General features: G+C 42.1%; 1 protein-coding gene across 1 annotated transcript; it reads left to right on the top strand.

The window, feature by feature from the left end:
• Window positions 1–4,726: 4,726 nt before the first annotated feature.
• C1H6orf62 (chromosome 1 C6orf62 homolog) lies at window positions 4,727–12,067 on the top strand. The gene is made up of 5 exons (XM_036403582.2): window positions 4,727–6,920; window positions 8,733–8,909; window positions 9,320–9,442; window positions 10,142–10,276; window positions 10,780–12,067. Exons 1-5 carry the CDS (start codon window positions 6,792–6,794, stop codon window positions 10,903–10,905), a joined length of 690 nt encoding a protein of 229 aa, XP_036259475.1. The 5' UTR covers window positions 4,727–6,791; the 3' UTR covers window positions 10,906–12,067.
• Window positions 12,068–18,460: the final 6,393 nt, after the last annotated feature.

Raw genomic sequence — 18,460 nt, forward strand, 5'->3', positions numbered from 1 at the left:
TTAAGATACTGTGAGGTCCTAACCCACAGCTTCAAAAAAAAATTTATAAAAGTGCTTTAAGATTTAAAAATTAAACATGCTCTATAAAAGCTACAAATTAATAATAAGCTAAAGCTGCTGTTGACTGCAAGTATTTAGAATATTATTTACAGACTGAACAAATAAAACAAGTTTTTTCAAATTTTACCCTTATTCTTGCAAGCGTCTGCTGATTAAAACACAAAACCTACATTGTTTAAGACCAGTACCTCACATGCCCAAGAACTTATGTCCCATTTTAAGACCATAGCCCCCTGAAACTAGAAGGTGGGGCATAAGGAAGTGCCAAACGAAGGTTAATATTGTAGCAACAGCTGTGCAGTGGTGTGCTGCTTTTGGCAGGGGTAGAGTTAATTTTCTTCTGTCCCCTGCTGTCCATCACAAGAAGAAGTAGACAGTGGTGGACAACCCAAGTCTTTCTATGATTCTGTGATTCTAACTGGGTTCAGAACACGATATAAGGAATGTTGTACACATTAAACACTGACATTTCTTTGCACAAAAGCATTCCTCTTATGCCTTAGAAACTGCTTTCTCTGAATGTAGAAAGGAGTGAATCAGTACATTCTGAAGTATATGAAAGAGTTTTAATTACCACCTAATTTGTCTTGTTTGAATTTACAAAGAATACGAATTTATTTTTGTCTGATGCATAAATATTTGGCACTGAATTAATCATAGTTCTGTTTTTGAAGCAAGTAGCTTCAGGGCTGATTCTACTTCTAACATACAGTACAGTATGTGTGGAATGTACAGAAGAAAGATAACAGAATCCATCTAATCTCTTCCTAAATATGTCTATAGCGTACATATCAATTTCTGACAATTTATTAAAAACTAATTATTAACATGAAATTATTAATTTTTAAGTAACTAATCATTAAGCTGGAAATTAAGAGCAGAGGCATTAGAGTACAATCTTGCCCACATGCTTATGAGTAAACATGTAATTTTGAAAACAGGAATTAGACTCTGAAATTAGAGAAATTTTAGGAAAAAGAAACCCAAAACAACAAGGTGTATCTATAAAGTTATCAATGGTTTTTAATTTACAGAAAAAGCACAAGTTATTATGCAAAGGAGTGCTTGGTTTCACTGAAAATAGTGAGGATATGACAACATGGTGACTAGAATATACCAGGTTTTCAGAGAAGCATAGCCGGCAACCAGGTATTTTAAACTTTCAAACTTTTTTCAAACAGATATTTTAAACTTTTGCTTCTCAAAATTCCATGACTCACTTTCTCTCCCAAGGAATATATTTTAAGACAGTAGAGTACGTGACTACCTTCACAGGGGCCATTTCCATGTTGCTGGATTCTGTATTTCTGCAGGATGGCAGCCCTGATGCTGCGATCCCAGTCCTCAGAGGGGTCTGTGTGCACCTGACTCCTCCAATGGTACAGGACTGCAGCTTTGTGCTGGTGTACACAGTCCTCCTCACTCAGTGGAAAGCCTCAAGGACACCAGCTGATTGTCTGTGCTGTGCTAACCAAGCAGAGGCTGACCCACTCTGCTTGGCTGTTTTACTCAGCCTGGATTTATCGTGCAAAAGAAACACTATTTTTGCTGTGTTAATGGGATTTAAGCCTAAAAAAAAGAGAACTATTACTGCATATAATGCCACAACCTACTTGTCAGGTTTTTTTTGTATAACATGCACATTCCTTTCTTCTCAGTGATAAGCCTTACATTGTTTTAAATTAGATTTGAAGAGAGGCTGTCTATCATTGGATCGAGTGTTATAATTGCAAAATACACACCCAGCTTCCAGGGCCACAAGCTTCTTTTATAAATGATGCAACATTGCATAACCAGCATGAAGCATAACAACAATATGCAATTATGTAGTCAAGAGAATTATGGATCAATAGCATACAAATATTTATTTTGCTAAGTCTTAACTCTCCCTTCATTAAGAGATGTTATTTTTTGACAAATGTTTTAACTAAGATGATGAGATTTTTCTACCCTACAAGCTTCTTCAGGATGGAGAAACAGAAGCACAACCATATAAAAGTAGGACAAGACTCAGCCAGTACTCATGAATTTAATAGTGCAAAATTTCTGCATGTAAATGTATAATAAACATACTTGGGTTGGTTAATTGACTCATTTGCGTAAATGTTGTCAGGGTACCTTTACTAGACAATGAGCAAAAGGGGAAAAAAATCTTCTCTGAGCTTGCTAAAGAAAGGAAGTAGTCTGTATAAGGAGGAGCACCAGTCTTTACAGAAGGAAGCTGGAGTGATTCCAGCTCCCCATCCCTTTCTGAAAGGATTTGAGCAGCCTGAGTTTGCAGAAGACAGGTGGTGGCTGCTTAACATGTAATACTTTGTACTTGATCTCCCTTTTCCTTTACACACAGACACACACATCTATATATGTATATGTATATTTCATCTAAGTATATATATTCCTCTCCTCATAGCTCTACTATAAAGCCCTCCAGAAGGAAAAGTGCTCTTACGCCAGCACTACATTTGACAAAATTTTTTGGGTGCATTCCTCAGCCTGAGGCTGGGCAGCTGCCCGATCCCTTGTGACTGCATCCCTACACTCAAAAGGGCAGCTGGAGTCCCTGGGCTGGAAGAAACGCCTTCCTTTCCCCTCCGCAGGAGGGCAGGGCGCCAGTCCCCCCGCGGGCCCTCTGTGCCGGGGCAATCCCCTCGTCAGGCGCTGCCGAGCTCTCGCTGCGCTGGCACAAAGAGGGTCACAGGCCAAGCGTGAGTCATGCCTTAAAATAGCAGCGGGCGCAAGACTGCAGCACAAAATGTCGCACAGGGCAGCGTGGAAAACAAAACTGGACCGAACCGGCTGGAAGAGCTGTTATCTAAACGCTGCTCTCCTTAAGGACAGACTGATGTTGTTAAAAAACTCATGTCAGTCTGAAATAGCCACAGAAGTGTGGAGCTAATGTAATCCTCCTATTTACCTGCCTTGCTTTTTACCACCAAATAAAGGGTTATTTTCATCGGCATTGCCAATTAGGACTGAACAGCAATCTCTAAGTAGGTAAAAATTATGTTTCTGCTCTGTTCTTGTTCAAACAACAGAGGAATGTTCCGGGCAATGCCCGTGTCAGGGAAGAGGACTGCTCGCATCGGAGAGTCTGGGTAACACCCAGGGAAGATAACGAGGTCCAAAGGCTGAACACAGCTCCTGACTTCAAGACAGGCAGGAGAGACATGTCCGAGGGAAAGTATGTAGAGGAAAGGTGTGCTAAAGGAAAATAACTAATTTGAGGGTCAGGAGAGAACAAGGGGGATCGGCAGGGACGAGTAAGAGACTGGGGGACCAAACACTGAAATGTGGAATTACTGGAGAGTGCCACTGGCATGCTACATGGGCTTTGAAACACGATCAAGTGAGAGAGACAGTGCCCGCACTTGTCTTCTGCCTGTAATATCTCTGTAATATCGCCGCTGTTCCGTGGAGTCACAGGCGCCAGCTTCCAGGGAAAGGTGGGAGCGCTGCGCTCACCCACCCGGGCAGCCCGGGCCGTGCTGAGGCACACACCAGCCGCTCAGCACCCCTCGGCTCCCGGCACTGCGAACCTGCGCTGCCGGCACCTCGGGAGCAGCCCCGGGCCGGGACATGTCGGACAGCGAGGAGGTTTCCTTGGCACGCAGGGATGGGCCAGCAAACGACCGGTGCTGCGATGGTGATTCCTCCTACTCGCCCTGGGCCTTCCCACAGGGAGAGGGCCCAACAACAGGCTGTGTCTCGCTTGGCGTCCATTGGTCCCATGACATTCGTCCTTCCTTCCAAAGAACGGGAAGGAAAGGAGGGCATTAGCCTGTCCTTGTAGTGCAGAAATAAAACCGCTTACTTCTCTCCAAGGATTAGGTTTGTGTCTCTGGAACAGCAAGTACTTATTTATCAAACTTAGCCAGCCTCCTCGGAAGCGCTGCGGCCGCCATGGAGGAACACGGACTGTCACACTGGCTGCTGTGGCGAGATCAGCGCTGCAGACACGCCCTTCGCCATGTCAGCTTTGAAAGCCTGTTGGACTTTAATTGTTGTTTTATTTACAGTTTTACTTTGCATACGTGGGACGGGCTGAATACAAACCGCGATGGACCAAATTACACAAAACATGCCATTACAAGACTTGTTTACCTATAACATCACCACACTTAAGACTGATACAAGTTTAAGTATTCCTGCAAAGTAACGGAATTTGAGGATCGGGCGTTCCTCGGGTGGGACGGAGGGGAGCTGCCCCAGGCACATACCACCTCGGGCGGGCGGGGGGGTGGGGCATGGCTCTTCCCTCCCCTTTGCCTCACACCCTGCCCGTCGTCGTTCCCCGGCCCGCCCCCCCCCCCCCCCCCGAGAAGGGCGTTGAGCAGCCCCATCCGGGTCCCCGTCCCGCGGGCACCACGCGGGGCGAGCGGGCGGTTACACGAGGCGTGACCGCGGGGGGTGGAGGGGAAGAAAGTGTAGGGCAATGCTGATTCCTGGCGCGGTGAGAACTCGGAGGCGCTCCAAGCCGCTGTTGTACTTTGCTTTCTGCCATTCCCGACAAGGCGTCTCCACGGTGGTTACCGAGGTTGAGCTCTACCGCCTCGGCCACAACAGTGCCTCGCCCCCCCCCAGAAGCACGAGGGCTTGGTACGCGCCGGCGGTGCGGGTAGGGCGGTGCCTGTGTGACTCAGGCGCTGCCATTTTGAGGGGTCCGTGGTGGCTGTGTAGCTGCACTCCGCGCTCGCTCCGTGCCGAGGCACAGGCACTCCCGCTCCCTCCTGCCCGCTCCTGCCGTCGCCCTCGAGGACGTCCCGGGACCGCCTGGGCGAAAAGAGGCTCTCCTCAGCCCTTTCATCATTCTTCCCGGCCGTCCCGGTCCTGTTCCGACGCCGCTCCGGGATCTCTCTATGCCCGCCGCCCTCCTCCGTAGGAGCCGCTAGCGCAGGGACAGCGTCCTCTTCCTCCTCCTCCTCCTTCCGCCGCCGTCGCCTCTTCCTTCTCCTCTCTCCGCCACCATTTCCCCACTCCCCGGCCCCGGGGCGCTGAGCTAGACTATGGGGACCAGGTCGGGGCCGAGCAGCGGCAGAGCGGGCGGCCCGGTCACCGTGTCCCCTGCGGCAGGGATGGGGGGGCTCCGCGGCTTCGTGGCTTTATCTTGACATGGCTCCTCTCCGTGCTGCCAGCACTGCTGCCACCTCCTCCTCCACTGCTCCTCCTGCGCCCGCCGGCTGCGGGTAGCGAGCGGGCCACGGTCCCGGGCTCTCGTCGGAGCCTCTCAGTCTCTTGCTTTACTCGGGGGGAAGCTTTGGGAGGGGTTCTTTTTTGTTTGTTTGTTTTTGTTTTCCTTTGGTTTTTTGTTCCTTTCTCTCCAGGGAGAGAAGGGGAGAAATACTTTTTTTTCCCCCCTCCTCTTCTTAACCTGGTCCGACGAATTTGTTAACCTAAAAACTTTTTAACCCCGGCTAATCAAACACCTGGGGAGGGGGAAAAATGTCTGGAGAGAGGAAGAAAATAACCTGATAATTGGAGATTTGCTTTTTTTCGGGGGAGGGTGATTTAGAGGTTTAAAATTGCAACCTAGGTTGCAATTAGAAAAAAAAAAAAGCAAACAAAAACCTCGCAAAAAAATCTGTCACCGAAAAGCAGGAGCAAAACGCACTCCATGTTTTCCGAGTCGTGGCCATGAAGTGAGAGAGGCGGTGCTGCTGTGGGTGTCCCGCTGCCCCGGGCGCGGCCGCCCTGCGCGCAGAGAGAAGCCGAAGGGAAATCCAAGAGCGCCGGCCATGCACAGCCTCGGCTGACCGTGCTCGCAGCAGCAGAGAGAGAGAGAGAAGGGAGGATCCCCGGGGGATCAGCAGCCCAGGGAGTGTATGAGGTGTCGGGGGATGTAGGGCTCTCCCACTGCTAGGGAGCAAGCCCGGGCTTGGGGCACTGATTCAGGTTTAAGTCTCTCGGTGAGAAAATACTGTCCTTTGAATCCCTGCCCGCCCCTTGTCAATGGCCATCATGATCCCTCTTCTCTTGGGCAGCAGTAGCCTCAGGGTAGTGATGAGCAGGATGAAGTTAGAAATGACTCCGCTGTCTTTTCTCTTTGCTCCCCTGCAAACCAGCGCTGTGTTGTCTGTAGTTGATTTTGTTGTTGTTGGCGGCAGAGAAATGTCATACTTCCCGGGTTGTGCACTCCTCCTTTGCACCCTTTTCTCTGCTCTCCACCAAGTGTAATAATTCTAAAGAAAAAGACAGGCAACATAGCAATAGTGGAAGGCTGAGAATAATAATCAGTAGAGTCATGAATCTGGCTGGGGTAGAACGCAGTTTGTAATTTCAGCTTCGGGTTTTTTTTTTGTAAGCAGAGCAAAAGTACCCCCCCCCATGGATTGGGCTTGTGCCAGTTGCTTTTTATTGTACACATAAATTGTGATAAGATTTGTTTGGGGTTTGTTTTCTTTTTTTCCCCCCTTCATTCTTTCCCACTTATTCCTGCAGCTAAACTGTTCAAATTTTTCTCTTCGAAATTCTTTGAGGTTTTTTTCTTGATTCATTGTAAAACCTCTTGTCCAGCCATGGCTGGACAACTACTTTCTTTGTTTCTTGACCCCTCCAATATGACATTCTCGTAAAATATTGCCTGAGGTGCGGTTCTGGGTTACATTAGCGTTTGATCTATTCAGTTGTATTAGCAGGAATCGAACGACTTGTTTCTGTTGTACTTAAGTCTTACGAAAAGGTGCCCATAGTTTAGCGACAGTTTCCAAAGGCTTTAGTACCACCTATATTACAAAATGGGGGACCCAAACTCCCGGAAGAAACAAGCTCTGAACAGACTTCGTGCTCAGCTTAGAAAGAAAAAAGAATCTTTAGCTGACCAGTTTGACTTCAAGATGTACATTGCCTTTGTGTTCAAAGACAAGGTAACTTGGTTTTAAAGTATGTCTGTGTGTTTGTTGCATTTTAAGTGTTCTGTGCAAAGTCTTACTGCCTGATTGCATCAAATGTTTTATCCTTAACAGAGTCCACTGACTTTTATTTTTTTTTTAAATTGCTAATTTCTATAATACTCACTTAGTTCACGTTTGTAATTTTGACTCTTTGTGTTTCGTAGTTTTGTAAGGCAGGGGGTTCCAGTGCCTCTTTAAATGGTTACTTAGTAACTTCTGTATTGGGTAGATATTTTTCAAAGTTAACACTGTAAATCGTTGAGCCTAATTGGGGTCTGTCCTGCCCCGTTGCCGGCTGTGAAGGCAGTCTGGCTGGGGCGATTGCCGAGTGTGTTTATCTGGTGAAAGCAGGAGGGAAGACCTGGCAGCTGAAGGGAGGAGTCGCAGGATGGGATGTGGAAATGGCCCAAGTGCGCAGGCACATGTGGAACTGCTGCTGTCATCTTGAAAGGGAATAAGGAGGGCAAAGAGAAAATCTTCATTTGCTTGGCTGCCTCCTCTGCTGCTGAATTCCACACATCTGGGTGGGGAGCTGGGTCTTTCTAAAGCCAGCTATAGACCCGCAATTGTGGGGGAGTTTTTATCCACAGAACGTTAGGGGAAGTAGGTACTTAGAGGGAGGAAGTGAATGTGCTGAACACATGATGAGGAAGTGAAGGTAGAAGCAAAAGGCAAAGGCAGCAGAGTACATAATGCATGTAGATGAGCTCTGAAATTGTTTAATCTCTTCATATGTATAGATTTTGTTTTTCCTTGAAAAGCTTCTTTAAAATTTCTGAGTTGAGTTTCCTCTTGTTTGGATTTTATTGGGATATAATTTCTGGGTGCTGTGTAATAGTAACATAAAAATGAATGTTTAAGCAGTGGCAACAATTAGATTTTTTTAGATGGTACAGCTGTAACTTTTAGTTGGACATTGATACTACTTTTTGGTTGCTTTGTAGAAATTCATGGCAAATGCCTGTTTTAAATTTGCATACATCTCAGTGAACTGAAGATGTCCATCCCATACCATTTTGCTTAAAGTAGGAGTTTAGCTCAAGTCAGCATGGTCAGCAAATAGTTGCCTGTTACCTGTGTTCTGATGGGGGGGAAGGGAAGTGGAGCATTATTTGGTGAGATACATTTTGTCTCTTAAGTAGGTCAAGACTTCCAGTGCACTCTAAGAAAGCTGTTAGAAACAGACATAAACTTTATTGATTTTACATTCTCATAATGTTTTGGCCTTGCTTCAGAGATGCTGAAATATTTGTAATGAGTATAGAAGTTATATAGCAAATGAAAATAGTTCTCCTTTGAGAAGATTATAGCTAGCTTCAGAGGGGATCTCAGTCACCTGCTGTCACCAAATGTGGCATTGAAAGATTTCATTTTTCATAAAAGGCCAACTGTCAAAAATTGAAAAGGAGAAAAAAGGTGTTACCTGATTTGCAGAGAGAAGCTTGCAGAAGTTCTTGGTCATCCCAGAGTTGTATACTCTACTTGAAGAAGGAGTAATTCTGTTAATGTTTATATAGAATCTTAGTGTTTTCAAGATTGATATGTAAATCTGCATTTTTGGAGACTACAAAAATCTGTGCAGCTTTTATAAAAGTTGTCAGTCTGATTCAGTTTAATTTATGAACTTTTTTGCATATGAATTTTAGACTGATTTGTGTCAAAATCCTAGTCTGTGTGATGTGTACTTTATACATTATACAGAAAATCACAAATCCTGAAATAAACTGTTACCTATAGTTTCCTAAAAAGGATTGTAATCTTAATGTAAATTGTGCTTTTTTTTAGAAGAAAAAGTCAGCGCTTTTTGAAGTGTCTGAAGTGATACCAGTCATGACCAATAACTATGAAGAAAATATCCTGAAAGGTGTGCGGGATTCCAGCTATTCTTTGGAAAGTTCCTTAGAGCTACTGCAGAAGGATGTAGTACAGCTCCATGCACCCCGCTACCAGTCCATGCGCAGGGTAAGGCTCCTTTTTATCCTTGCTGAATTGTACTTTTCCAACACTTGTGCTTTTCCTTGGGAATCTTAAGGCTAATCTTCTTGCCATCTTTGTCCTTTAGAAGGCATGTGTTAATAATTCTTGCAACAGCTCCTGCTGTACATCTAAGTGATGTTGCTTTATGAATATTGGAAGACAGACAGTCTTTGCTAATGTTTTCTTAAAGTTGTAGTTTATATTAAGTAGGTGATGATACTAAAATTCAGTGGAATGCAAGAAAGACTTCAGCTGTGGTACGAGTAATGCAAATGGAAAATCGAACAAATGTTGTACAAGTATCACCTCTCAAGTATGTGCCTGTATAGATAAGTTGCTTATCTGTGTCTTTGACCATTGGAGGGAATGTAACTAAAGAACTTTATTGCTCACAGGATGTGATCGGCTGTACCCAGGAGATGGACTTCATTCTATGGCCTCGTAATGATATTGAGAAGATAGTCTGTCTCCTGTTCTCTCGGTGGAAGGGATCTGATGAACCCTTTAGGCCTGTTCAGGTATTTGGTTTTGGATTTTGACTTCAGTAACTACTTGTTCCTGGAGGGAGTGTTCTCTTTAACCACTAAGTTGATAAGGTATGCAAGTTCTGTGGATGCTAGAAAAATATGCTGTCTGCTTTTATTTATAAAGCAGTCAGTGTTCTGAATGCCAAATTCTGACTCCTATCTTTATGCACTGTTGTATTAGCCCTTCCAAAAGGGCCTTTGCAAATGACACGTATGTATAAATGCATTCAGTGTTTGTATTTGTAGGAGTGGATTAGATGTGCCTCTTAGTACAATTGAATCTTTGTCTAAATGTGATAGTGTTGTTAAGGTTTTGTCAGTATTCCAAGTTGCTGTATTTGATTAGATTGAAGAGTGAGATGGATGGAACCTTTGCATTATAAATTGTTGCACAGGGATCTTCTGCCATAGGAAGGTAAATTGGGTTTTGTATATGCTGCAGGTAAAGTTGTACCTTTGAGTTGTTAATATGTCATTGCAATGGCTGATGTCAGCGTTGGCAGAATGAAATTAGGGGATTCTTCAAATTGTGTCAAGACACTGCCGTGGTCCTCAGTTTCTGCTTTTCAGAACAGCTCAGAAAAGGAAAGAACTAAAGTGGTTGTAAAGCCTCAGACTGAAGAAAATTAATGGGTTACATGTGAGCTTTGTCTTGAAAAACATTTTATTTCCCTCCCTCACACCATGTAGGCCAAGTTTGAATTTCATCATGGTGACTATGAAAAACAGTTTCTGCATGTTCTGAGCCGAAAGGACAAGACTGGAATTGTTGTCAACAACCCTAACCAGTCAGTGTTTCTCTTCATTGACAGACAGCACTTGCAGGTAAGCTTCTTTTGTCCTTGTTTTAACAGGTGTACTTTAATCACAGAAAGCTTTTTCTTCTTGGGAACATCAGTGATTTTGCTGCAAGGTACTCAAGTAGAAAAACTGATCATGCATTCATGATTGCATTTTGGCAGTTTCAGGGGAAACTTACACTATAAATAGGACTCATACGTGCAAAAAGTAACTATGGGCCACATATGTGTTCACATAGAACAAGAAGACATAATGTTCTTGTATTAAAAATTAAAGAAGTTCTGAAATAGGCCTAACAGTGTATAGGAAAAATTAAAGCATTGGTTTGGTTTGGGTGACAATACGGAAATAATTCAAGTGAAAAATAGTGAAAACATCTTATGCATTAGAGTTTGCAGACTAATTTTAAGCTCTGGCTGTTTATGTGTATGAAATAGTGAATTTTAAATGTCTTTGGGGGTCTGCCTACTAGTCCTGAGTTAACTTCTAGGCTTAATACCTTTTCTTTGGGTTTTCTTTGCCTCTAGACTCCAAAAAACAAAGCTACAATCTTCAAGTTATGCAGCATCTGCCTGTACCTGCCACAGGAGCAGCTCACTCACTGGACGGTTGGTACCATAGAGGATCACCTCCGTCCCTACATGCCAGAGTAAGGTACTGGCCAGCAAAATGGGGAAGATCACAGAATGCAGCAGTGGATGTTCACTTTCCTCACCACTTCATTCTTTCAGAATTTAGAAGAAAATGGACTCATGTTCAGAACACTATACATTGTGAAACTTGATCATCCTGGATTTTTTTTATCAGTTGTATCTCAGAACTTTGCAATTTTTTTTTAGATGTTTTCTGCATGGACCTTGTGAAAGAGAGGATGCTCTGCACACTTCTGCACTGCATCAGCATCTTACTGAAATGTGAAATGAAGGGACTGTACATTGAAACAAATGTATCTGAAAGCACAAGGTGATCATTTGTGGTGGTGTTCCCATTTGTGCTGGTCATGCCCCCTAACATCTCTAATGTTAACCATCAATGTTTTGAGGGTGAGAAGTGAATGTAACGGGTATAAAAGCCTTATAGCTTTGCTGTTCATGATTGTATAGACGAGCACTATCATTCATTCTAATGAACGAAGAAGTGGCTATTGCAATAGCAAGTAAGTGTGGGAAAGAAATCTTCCTTAAAAAAATGCATCTCATTTAATGTATAGGCATTTTTTGCCTCTTTTATTTTGCTGGGCCATGTCTTAAGTTTACTGGCACTTTTGTTTTGGATCTCTTTCCCCAAGTTGCTGTATAATTGTATGAAGGTATTCTTTTGAGTTGGATGCATTTACACAGATGAGGCAGACCTGGAGTCTGAAGTTGCTAAAGCAGCTCAAAAAAGGTAAAATAATAGCTGCAGAAACAATGTTGGTAGAGGATTATTTTTTCTTAAGAGTTGAGACTTGTAAACTTGCAGGTGAACTGTGCAGGAAATACTGGTTTCTAAAACATTTCTTACAGAAAACCCATTGAGGTTGTTTTTTTTTCTTTCTTTTGGAATAGACATTATAAACCAATGTAAAATAGTGTTTGGAGTGTCAAAAGTTGGTTCTGACAGAACATTTTAAGATTGTGCAATGATAAAAGAAAGACTACTGTATAGTTTTGATGACAAAGAAGGCTCTGCTTAAGGGTTGAGTACTTTACTGGAGTAAAACTGCATAAGCCTACTCCCTTTGGATAAAACTAGTGCTTACCTGTTTAAAACTTGTATTTAGCTTTTGTTTGGAATTGGAAAAAATTGAAAATTAAATAAATTAGGTAAAAGATGGCTGGTTTTATTTATGGAAATCCTATTAATTGAATCTTAGTAGCATCTTGCATCTTAAGAGCGTCATCCACTACAAACATGAAAATGTACAGACTGTAAAATGTTAAGATGAGTCTCAGAGGTGTTCTTGCAAATGTGGGCTGTATGTTTTAAAAAGTACTGGTCAGAAATAATGGCATTGCTAGTATCTTACTGTATTGGTACATAAGTATTTTTACTTCCAAGGTTATAAGTTCCTACAGATTAATATGAAACACTCTACAAAAATGCCACCTGAAAGCTCCAACTTCACTTTCATAGTTGCCTTAAGTTACAAAGAAATAATGCTAAGACTTTCTACAATATTTAGTAACCACCATGCCTGCCAATAATACTGAAAATTTCTCAGCTTTAAGTGCCTCTTCTTTGATTGATCTGTAAGACATAATGCAAAATGTCCACATAAAGCTTGAGCTAAGTTTCATAGGGTCTGGAACATTTAAGTTTCTGGACTTTAGAATTTGCTTAGTAAGTGCCATCCTTTGTTCTTAATTTGTCATTTTGGACATCATCTCACCACAGTGAGAATAGGGTTGTAGTTACCTTGATTAGCAAACAAATGACAGTTCTTGCATTAGGTGGTTGGGTTTTCTTCAATCTGGTTTCTCTTAGAAAAAGCCTTGAGATGTTGGTCTGAGTGGCTGTGTACACTGCTCTCCAAGTGTCAGCAACCATATGGATTTTAACTTTATTCTCTGTATTACAGGAAACAACCTGTTCTGTTTAATTCCATTTTTAGTTCTGTACACGGTCTGTAAGACAGGCTGCTCATTTGTTCCTCGTGACAAACCATACCGTGCTTGGGAGAGCTCTCACCTTGGGAGAGCACAGGATTAGAGGAAGCAAAAAATTGGAAAACTAATTTTGTTAAATGTGGTCTATACTACCCAGCTAGCAAACCTTATTCTTCTGCTGTGCTATCAAAGTGAGTTGAGAACCATCTGCATTGTCTACGTGGCGGGGGAAAAATGATAAAGGACCAACAGATTTCAGAGCTGAGAATGTGGGGGGATATATCAGTTTGTTCTTGTATCATTTGGCATCTTTGAAGTGTTTCTCTCCCCTTAAACAGGACAGCTTTTGAGGGAAGAGACTCAATTCTTGTTCCACTCTTTGTCAATGGAACTTGCAGTTCAATCTCAAAATATTCTTCCATTAAGTTACTTTAGCAAAATGCCCTTCAGAAGTGAATGGAAGTAGTTCATAACATCTAGCTTTTAGTTTCAGGCCCTCTTTATATAAGCTTAATGGCTTTTTGGTAGTCTTTTTTCAAAATGTCGGTTTCATCTCACAAAACTAATTTTCCAAAGCACAGTTTGTGATAGTGTGCACCTCATTTTTGGGGCTGTTTGTAAATACAGAAAGGCTCTCTTAAAAGAATTTTAGTTACTGCCTATTGTCAACTGCTTGTGTGGCTCCCTTGGTCATACTAATACCAAGAATTGAAATACACTCAATATTGCACCTGAGAATGGGAGTTTAACCGGGCTGCTGCTTAAGGATTTGTCATGAGACCTTGGTAAGTGCCAAGGGGGCAGGGATAAAATAAGTAAACAGAAGACTATTAAATATTAAATGCATCTCAGTGAATTGTCTGGTGAAGGGAAGCTTGTGTCAGGTGCTTCCTGGGTGATGAGAAGCTTCTTAAATGTTATAGTCTGTACATGACTATGAAGCTTCTCTTGACTTGTCAAGCTTTTTCAGCTGTGCAAGAGTTACCAAAATATGGTAAGATGGAGAACTTGTACAGAACTGCTGTACAAGTACTGCCAAAATGCAACAGGCCTGTAGTTAGTTGGCAGTTGATGTCCTTTGTCATGTGTGTCTCAAAGTTCCCCCTCAAAAGCTAGATTATAGCTTTAGTGTTATTTTATAAACATGAAAATTTATGTTAAGTGTTAGATAGTAGAAACACTGGGGTTAGTCAGTGTTTCTCTTAAAAAGAAAAAATTGGTTACTCGATTGGTTACTAATCTCTGAGCATTGAGTTTTAGATCAAAGGTACTGATCTCTCGTTGCAATTTCATTTTTTTTTTCATTGCAAAATGTTAAGTTTGTTAGAAAAACAGCAGGTGGAAAGATGAAAATTGGAACTTGTAAAATGACCTAAACTTTTAAAAAATTGATGTTTCCGAAAGACCTATTTAATTGTACTTTTAAAATACAAACCTGAGGATCAGCCTGCACTACAGTAAGTGGCTGTGATCCTTGGGAATGACCACATCTATTCCTTGATACATAAGATGCAATGGATTAGTTTTGAAATTACTTTAAAACATCACACAAATGCCATAAAGGCTTGGTCCTTGCACATACTTGCAGCCTGTGAGCTGAGGAGAACTCTGTTTTTTCTTGCACTCATGTGCTGAGTCGTTTAGGTTGCGTGCAGTTACTGAACACCAGCTTATGTTGAATCAGGATCTGGGGGGTTGAACAGTGAGAAGAGTCACTGAAGGGTTTTTTGCCTCTTAATAGTGAGATTAGTCTAATGGACTGTTGGAGGCTTCATTTAATATTGCATTAATGTTACTGCCATTGAGTGTGATAGCTGAAGTCAAGAATGGGTAGAGAGCATTTACATTCACCAAGCAGACAGACATGCTGGTGAGTTTACCTAATTGCTATTTACTTTTATTAGCCTGGAAAATCATCTCAGATTTTTCATTTTGCATTTATTGCAGCAGTAAATTCACAAGCTGTGTAAGCCTGCAGATTCTGGAACAGCTTTCTGGAGTGAAGCAACGAGACAAAACATTATTAGAACCCTTCAGGTCTGCAGCAGTAGGTGCTGCTTTGTGCACTGCAGCTGGGAGGGAGCTCATGAGGCTCACTGGACAGTGCAGATGCTGCAGAGGGCCGACTGTGTCAGCTCTACAGGTTAACTGAAGCTAAGTGTAATTTCTCTTCTGCTTGGGTGACTGAAATGCTTTTTAGGGCTGAAGATATCCGTGGCCTACTTCTGCTTGGAAAGGATTTACATATGGAAAGGTCCCTTAATTTAAGCACAATTACTGTATGCTAGAGCACCCACTAAAAAAATTGCTGTTCTGAACTCTGGAAATCTATTCAAGCAGCTACTGCTTTTAAGCAAAAGAAATCAAAGATCCAGAATTTTACTAGAGTTATAAGCCCCAGGTACTGTCTTAGTAAACAAAATAGAGTTGTTTTTTTTTGTTTAGTTCATTTATTTTTGGTGTTTTTCCTGAAGGATAGCAAATGTGTCTTGTTTGATGAAAGGTGGCAGGTAATTTATTCTCTTTTAAGTGAGAACTGTATAACTGTATATGCTGCTGTGTCCCACAGCCATGGCAGCTTGGGATCCTGGTCTAGTGATAGCAGTGGTTCAGTGAATGCATTGCAGAATCATGAAGGTGATAACTCTCATCATGTTGGCCCTGAACTCAAGTAGCAAAATAGGCATATAAGTGGGTTTTTTTTAATTCCTGGGGATAATGAGGTAAGGAAGGTTTGGGGGGTTCTGCCTAAATGTTTTATTTGCAGATGGAAATTCTAAAATTGTGAATGATATAATGCAGTCGGAAATTCTTCCATATGCCCTGGCAGTGGCTCAGAGCCAGTCAATGAAGCCGAAAAGATTTGAACTGCTGTTCAGAACAGTTACTTAACAGCCTAATTCAGCTGATATCCCTGCCCTCCTGCTCCATTCCTATTAAGTGGTGGTTTGTGAATTTGAGAATTGTAAACCAGCAGCTCAGCCACGAGAATACTGTGATGGGTGGCTTGACATACAAGAAGGAATTAGAAGGAATTCTGATTCTTCAACACTTGTTTCAGCAGTGGCACCCTTCCTTATCTTCTCCCTAGTTTATCACTGACATCTTCTCAAGAGCTGGAATCCTTAATGACTAAACCCCTTCTCACTGCATCTTAATTTGTGATCTGTATCTGCCCTGATCAGCATCTGGACCCCTGGTTTCAAATGCCAGTGGGAACAAGTCTGTTCTGATTCCTTATTTTCTCAAGGCATCTGTAAAGCACAGCTGTACATGGTGCAAGCCCGTGGGTATCAGTCCAAATGCGTTTGTTCAATAGCAGGGATCCGAAACCAGCATGAAACTCTTGGCTGGACAGGGTATTGCATGAAGTGGGAAGCTGAAGTCTCACTGAGAGAGACAACTGTTCTTCAACATTTCATACCACTGAAATGTGGCATGAAATGGCCACTTATGTGGCTTCTGTAAGAACAGACATCTAGATGTAAGTATAATTTGGGTGTTTGGTATATTTAAAAGAAAAACCCCAAAATACAACAAACTGCAATATGGGAGGGCTGGTCTCATTTTTAGCTGTTAAGAAGGAACTTGCAGTTGTCTGTTAGTTACTGGATATGTAATCTGGTGTACTACTAAGACTCACAAGATGAGCTCATGAAATCATTATTTGCTTGCTTGTGGGAATTATGCCTAAATCTGCAGTGATGGAACCAGGTCAGCTCCACAGGAGGTCTGTTTGTTCTAATGCCAGGTGGAGCCATGTACTACTTGTCCTTATTACGGTAATTTGTTTCCATTACTTTGAGATTCAGCTAAGGTAAGATACAGATTTTTCCACATGTCGGTTAGAGTGAAATCAGTAAAGAACACTTCCAAGTATTAAGTCTGATGCTTGACAGTTTACTCTCAAACCTAGGCAAGCTCAATGGTGTCAATTCCTTCTAAGATCATCTCTGCACCTGAGTTCAGTTTTAAAATAAATTATGAGGTCAACATACTGCTGCTGGTGAGGGATAACAGACAAGGTTGTCTTAAAATAATCCATTTAATTAACTGCTTCTGAAATAACTGGCCTGCATATTAACGATGTCCCTCTTATTAATTAGGCAGTTCTAAAATACTGTGTTGAATAGTCTATTGTAAGGGAGAAGAGAATTCACTTGTTATTTCAGGAAGGTTTATTTCTGTTTCCCTCTCAGCCTGAAACAGTCCTTGCCAGGCTTGAATGGGAACAGGAGGATACTGCTGTTTCCGTGTTGAGGTTTGCCACTCTCAATTGGCCTGGATGCTTTTCAGCTGTAATTATGGAGATATGATGAATGCTAAGTGATAGAATGGGACCACTTAACTCTGATAGGTTCCTGAGGCAGCCAGTGCTGATTGAGGAAGTCATGTTAAGTTGCAGTGGGACAGTTACACAAGGACAGAGTGGCCCCAGCACATGCAGCTGAGAGTCTTCTCAATATTTTGGCACATATTGAATTTGGCACCTACGTCATTCTCACCCTCTGCCTTTTATTTCAGGTAATAGTCAAAATCACTCTTGTGTTCCAGTGAGGGGAATGGGTTTATAGCAATTGGAGGGGAGTGGCTTTAACTATCTTCTTGGACTCTACTACATGAGTAACCCGTGTAAGAAAACTGGTAAACTTAAGAGTGAGAAAAAAGGTAACTGGATATGCCAGAACATGTTAATAGGAAGAAACCAGAGCAGCAATCGCCAAAGTCAGGAAGTGCATCCAGTTGATTTGATGGATCCTCTCTGCTCATCCAAATAATTGCAGAGGAACTGGAGATGCTTAAGACTCCTAACAGTGCTCCAGGCTGAGGGAGCTGTGACGTGAGAATTTCGTACAGTGCAGCATCTAGCTCTGATGAGCAAAGATTTAAACCAAAAAAAGTTCCTGGTGTAGTAATCACCTTTGCAGAGCTGTTTCAGCAAAGCATTGTGTTCCTTTAAATAGGATTCAGGGATGATTTCTGAGTATGAGCGAGTGCAACTCCTGTGGGAAAAACAATCGCGAACGTACTGCTAAAGAGAGGATGCTACTATTAAAAGTTAAACTAAGCACAGGCATGTAAGCCCTGTATGCTTCGGAGGCAGCCCCAGAGAAAAAGCTTTTCTGAGAATGTATATACCATGAAAAACTGTTCTAAACTTGCAGCAAAAATACATGCTGGTAGCTTGAGCCCACTGTAGATATTTTTTTAGAGAACTTCCACTGAAGGGTTAGTTATCTGCTAATATTAGTTGTTTAAAAGTCATTTTGGAAAGATGATTGATACATTAGTAAACTTAATACAAGTTTGTATTGAAAATCAGTCTGCATGAACAGGTCACCTAACTCAATGAAAATTACTTCTTTTGGTTTAGGAATGCAGAGAAGAAAACCCTAACTGCTCATCACAAAAGTCAAATAACTGAAGACAATGACTCAACTTCCACAACGAAAAAGGACTTACACATGCCCTTTACTAGTGTAGATCAGCTTTTTGCTAGAGGAGACAAACATGAACTGTATATGTAGCATTGCTGTTCTTATTACAGCTTGATAATCTTGCCATGGATCATTTGTCAACAGTTTGAAGAAAGCAGTTAAGCCTGTCCACAGCATTGCAA

Source organism: Molothrus ater, chromosome 1 (assembly GCF_012460135.2).
Source record: "Molothrus ater isolate BHLD 08-10-18 breed brown headed cowbird chromosome 1, BPBGC_Mater_1.1, whole genome shotgun sequence".
Classification (NCBI taxonomy): Eukaryota; Metazoa; Chordata; class Aves; order Passeriformes; family Icteridae; genus Molothrus; species Molothrus ater.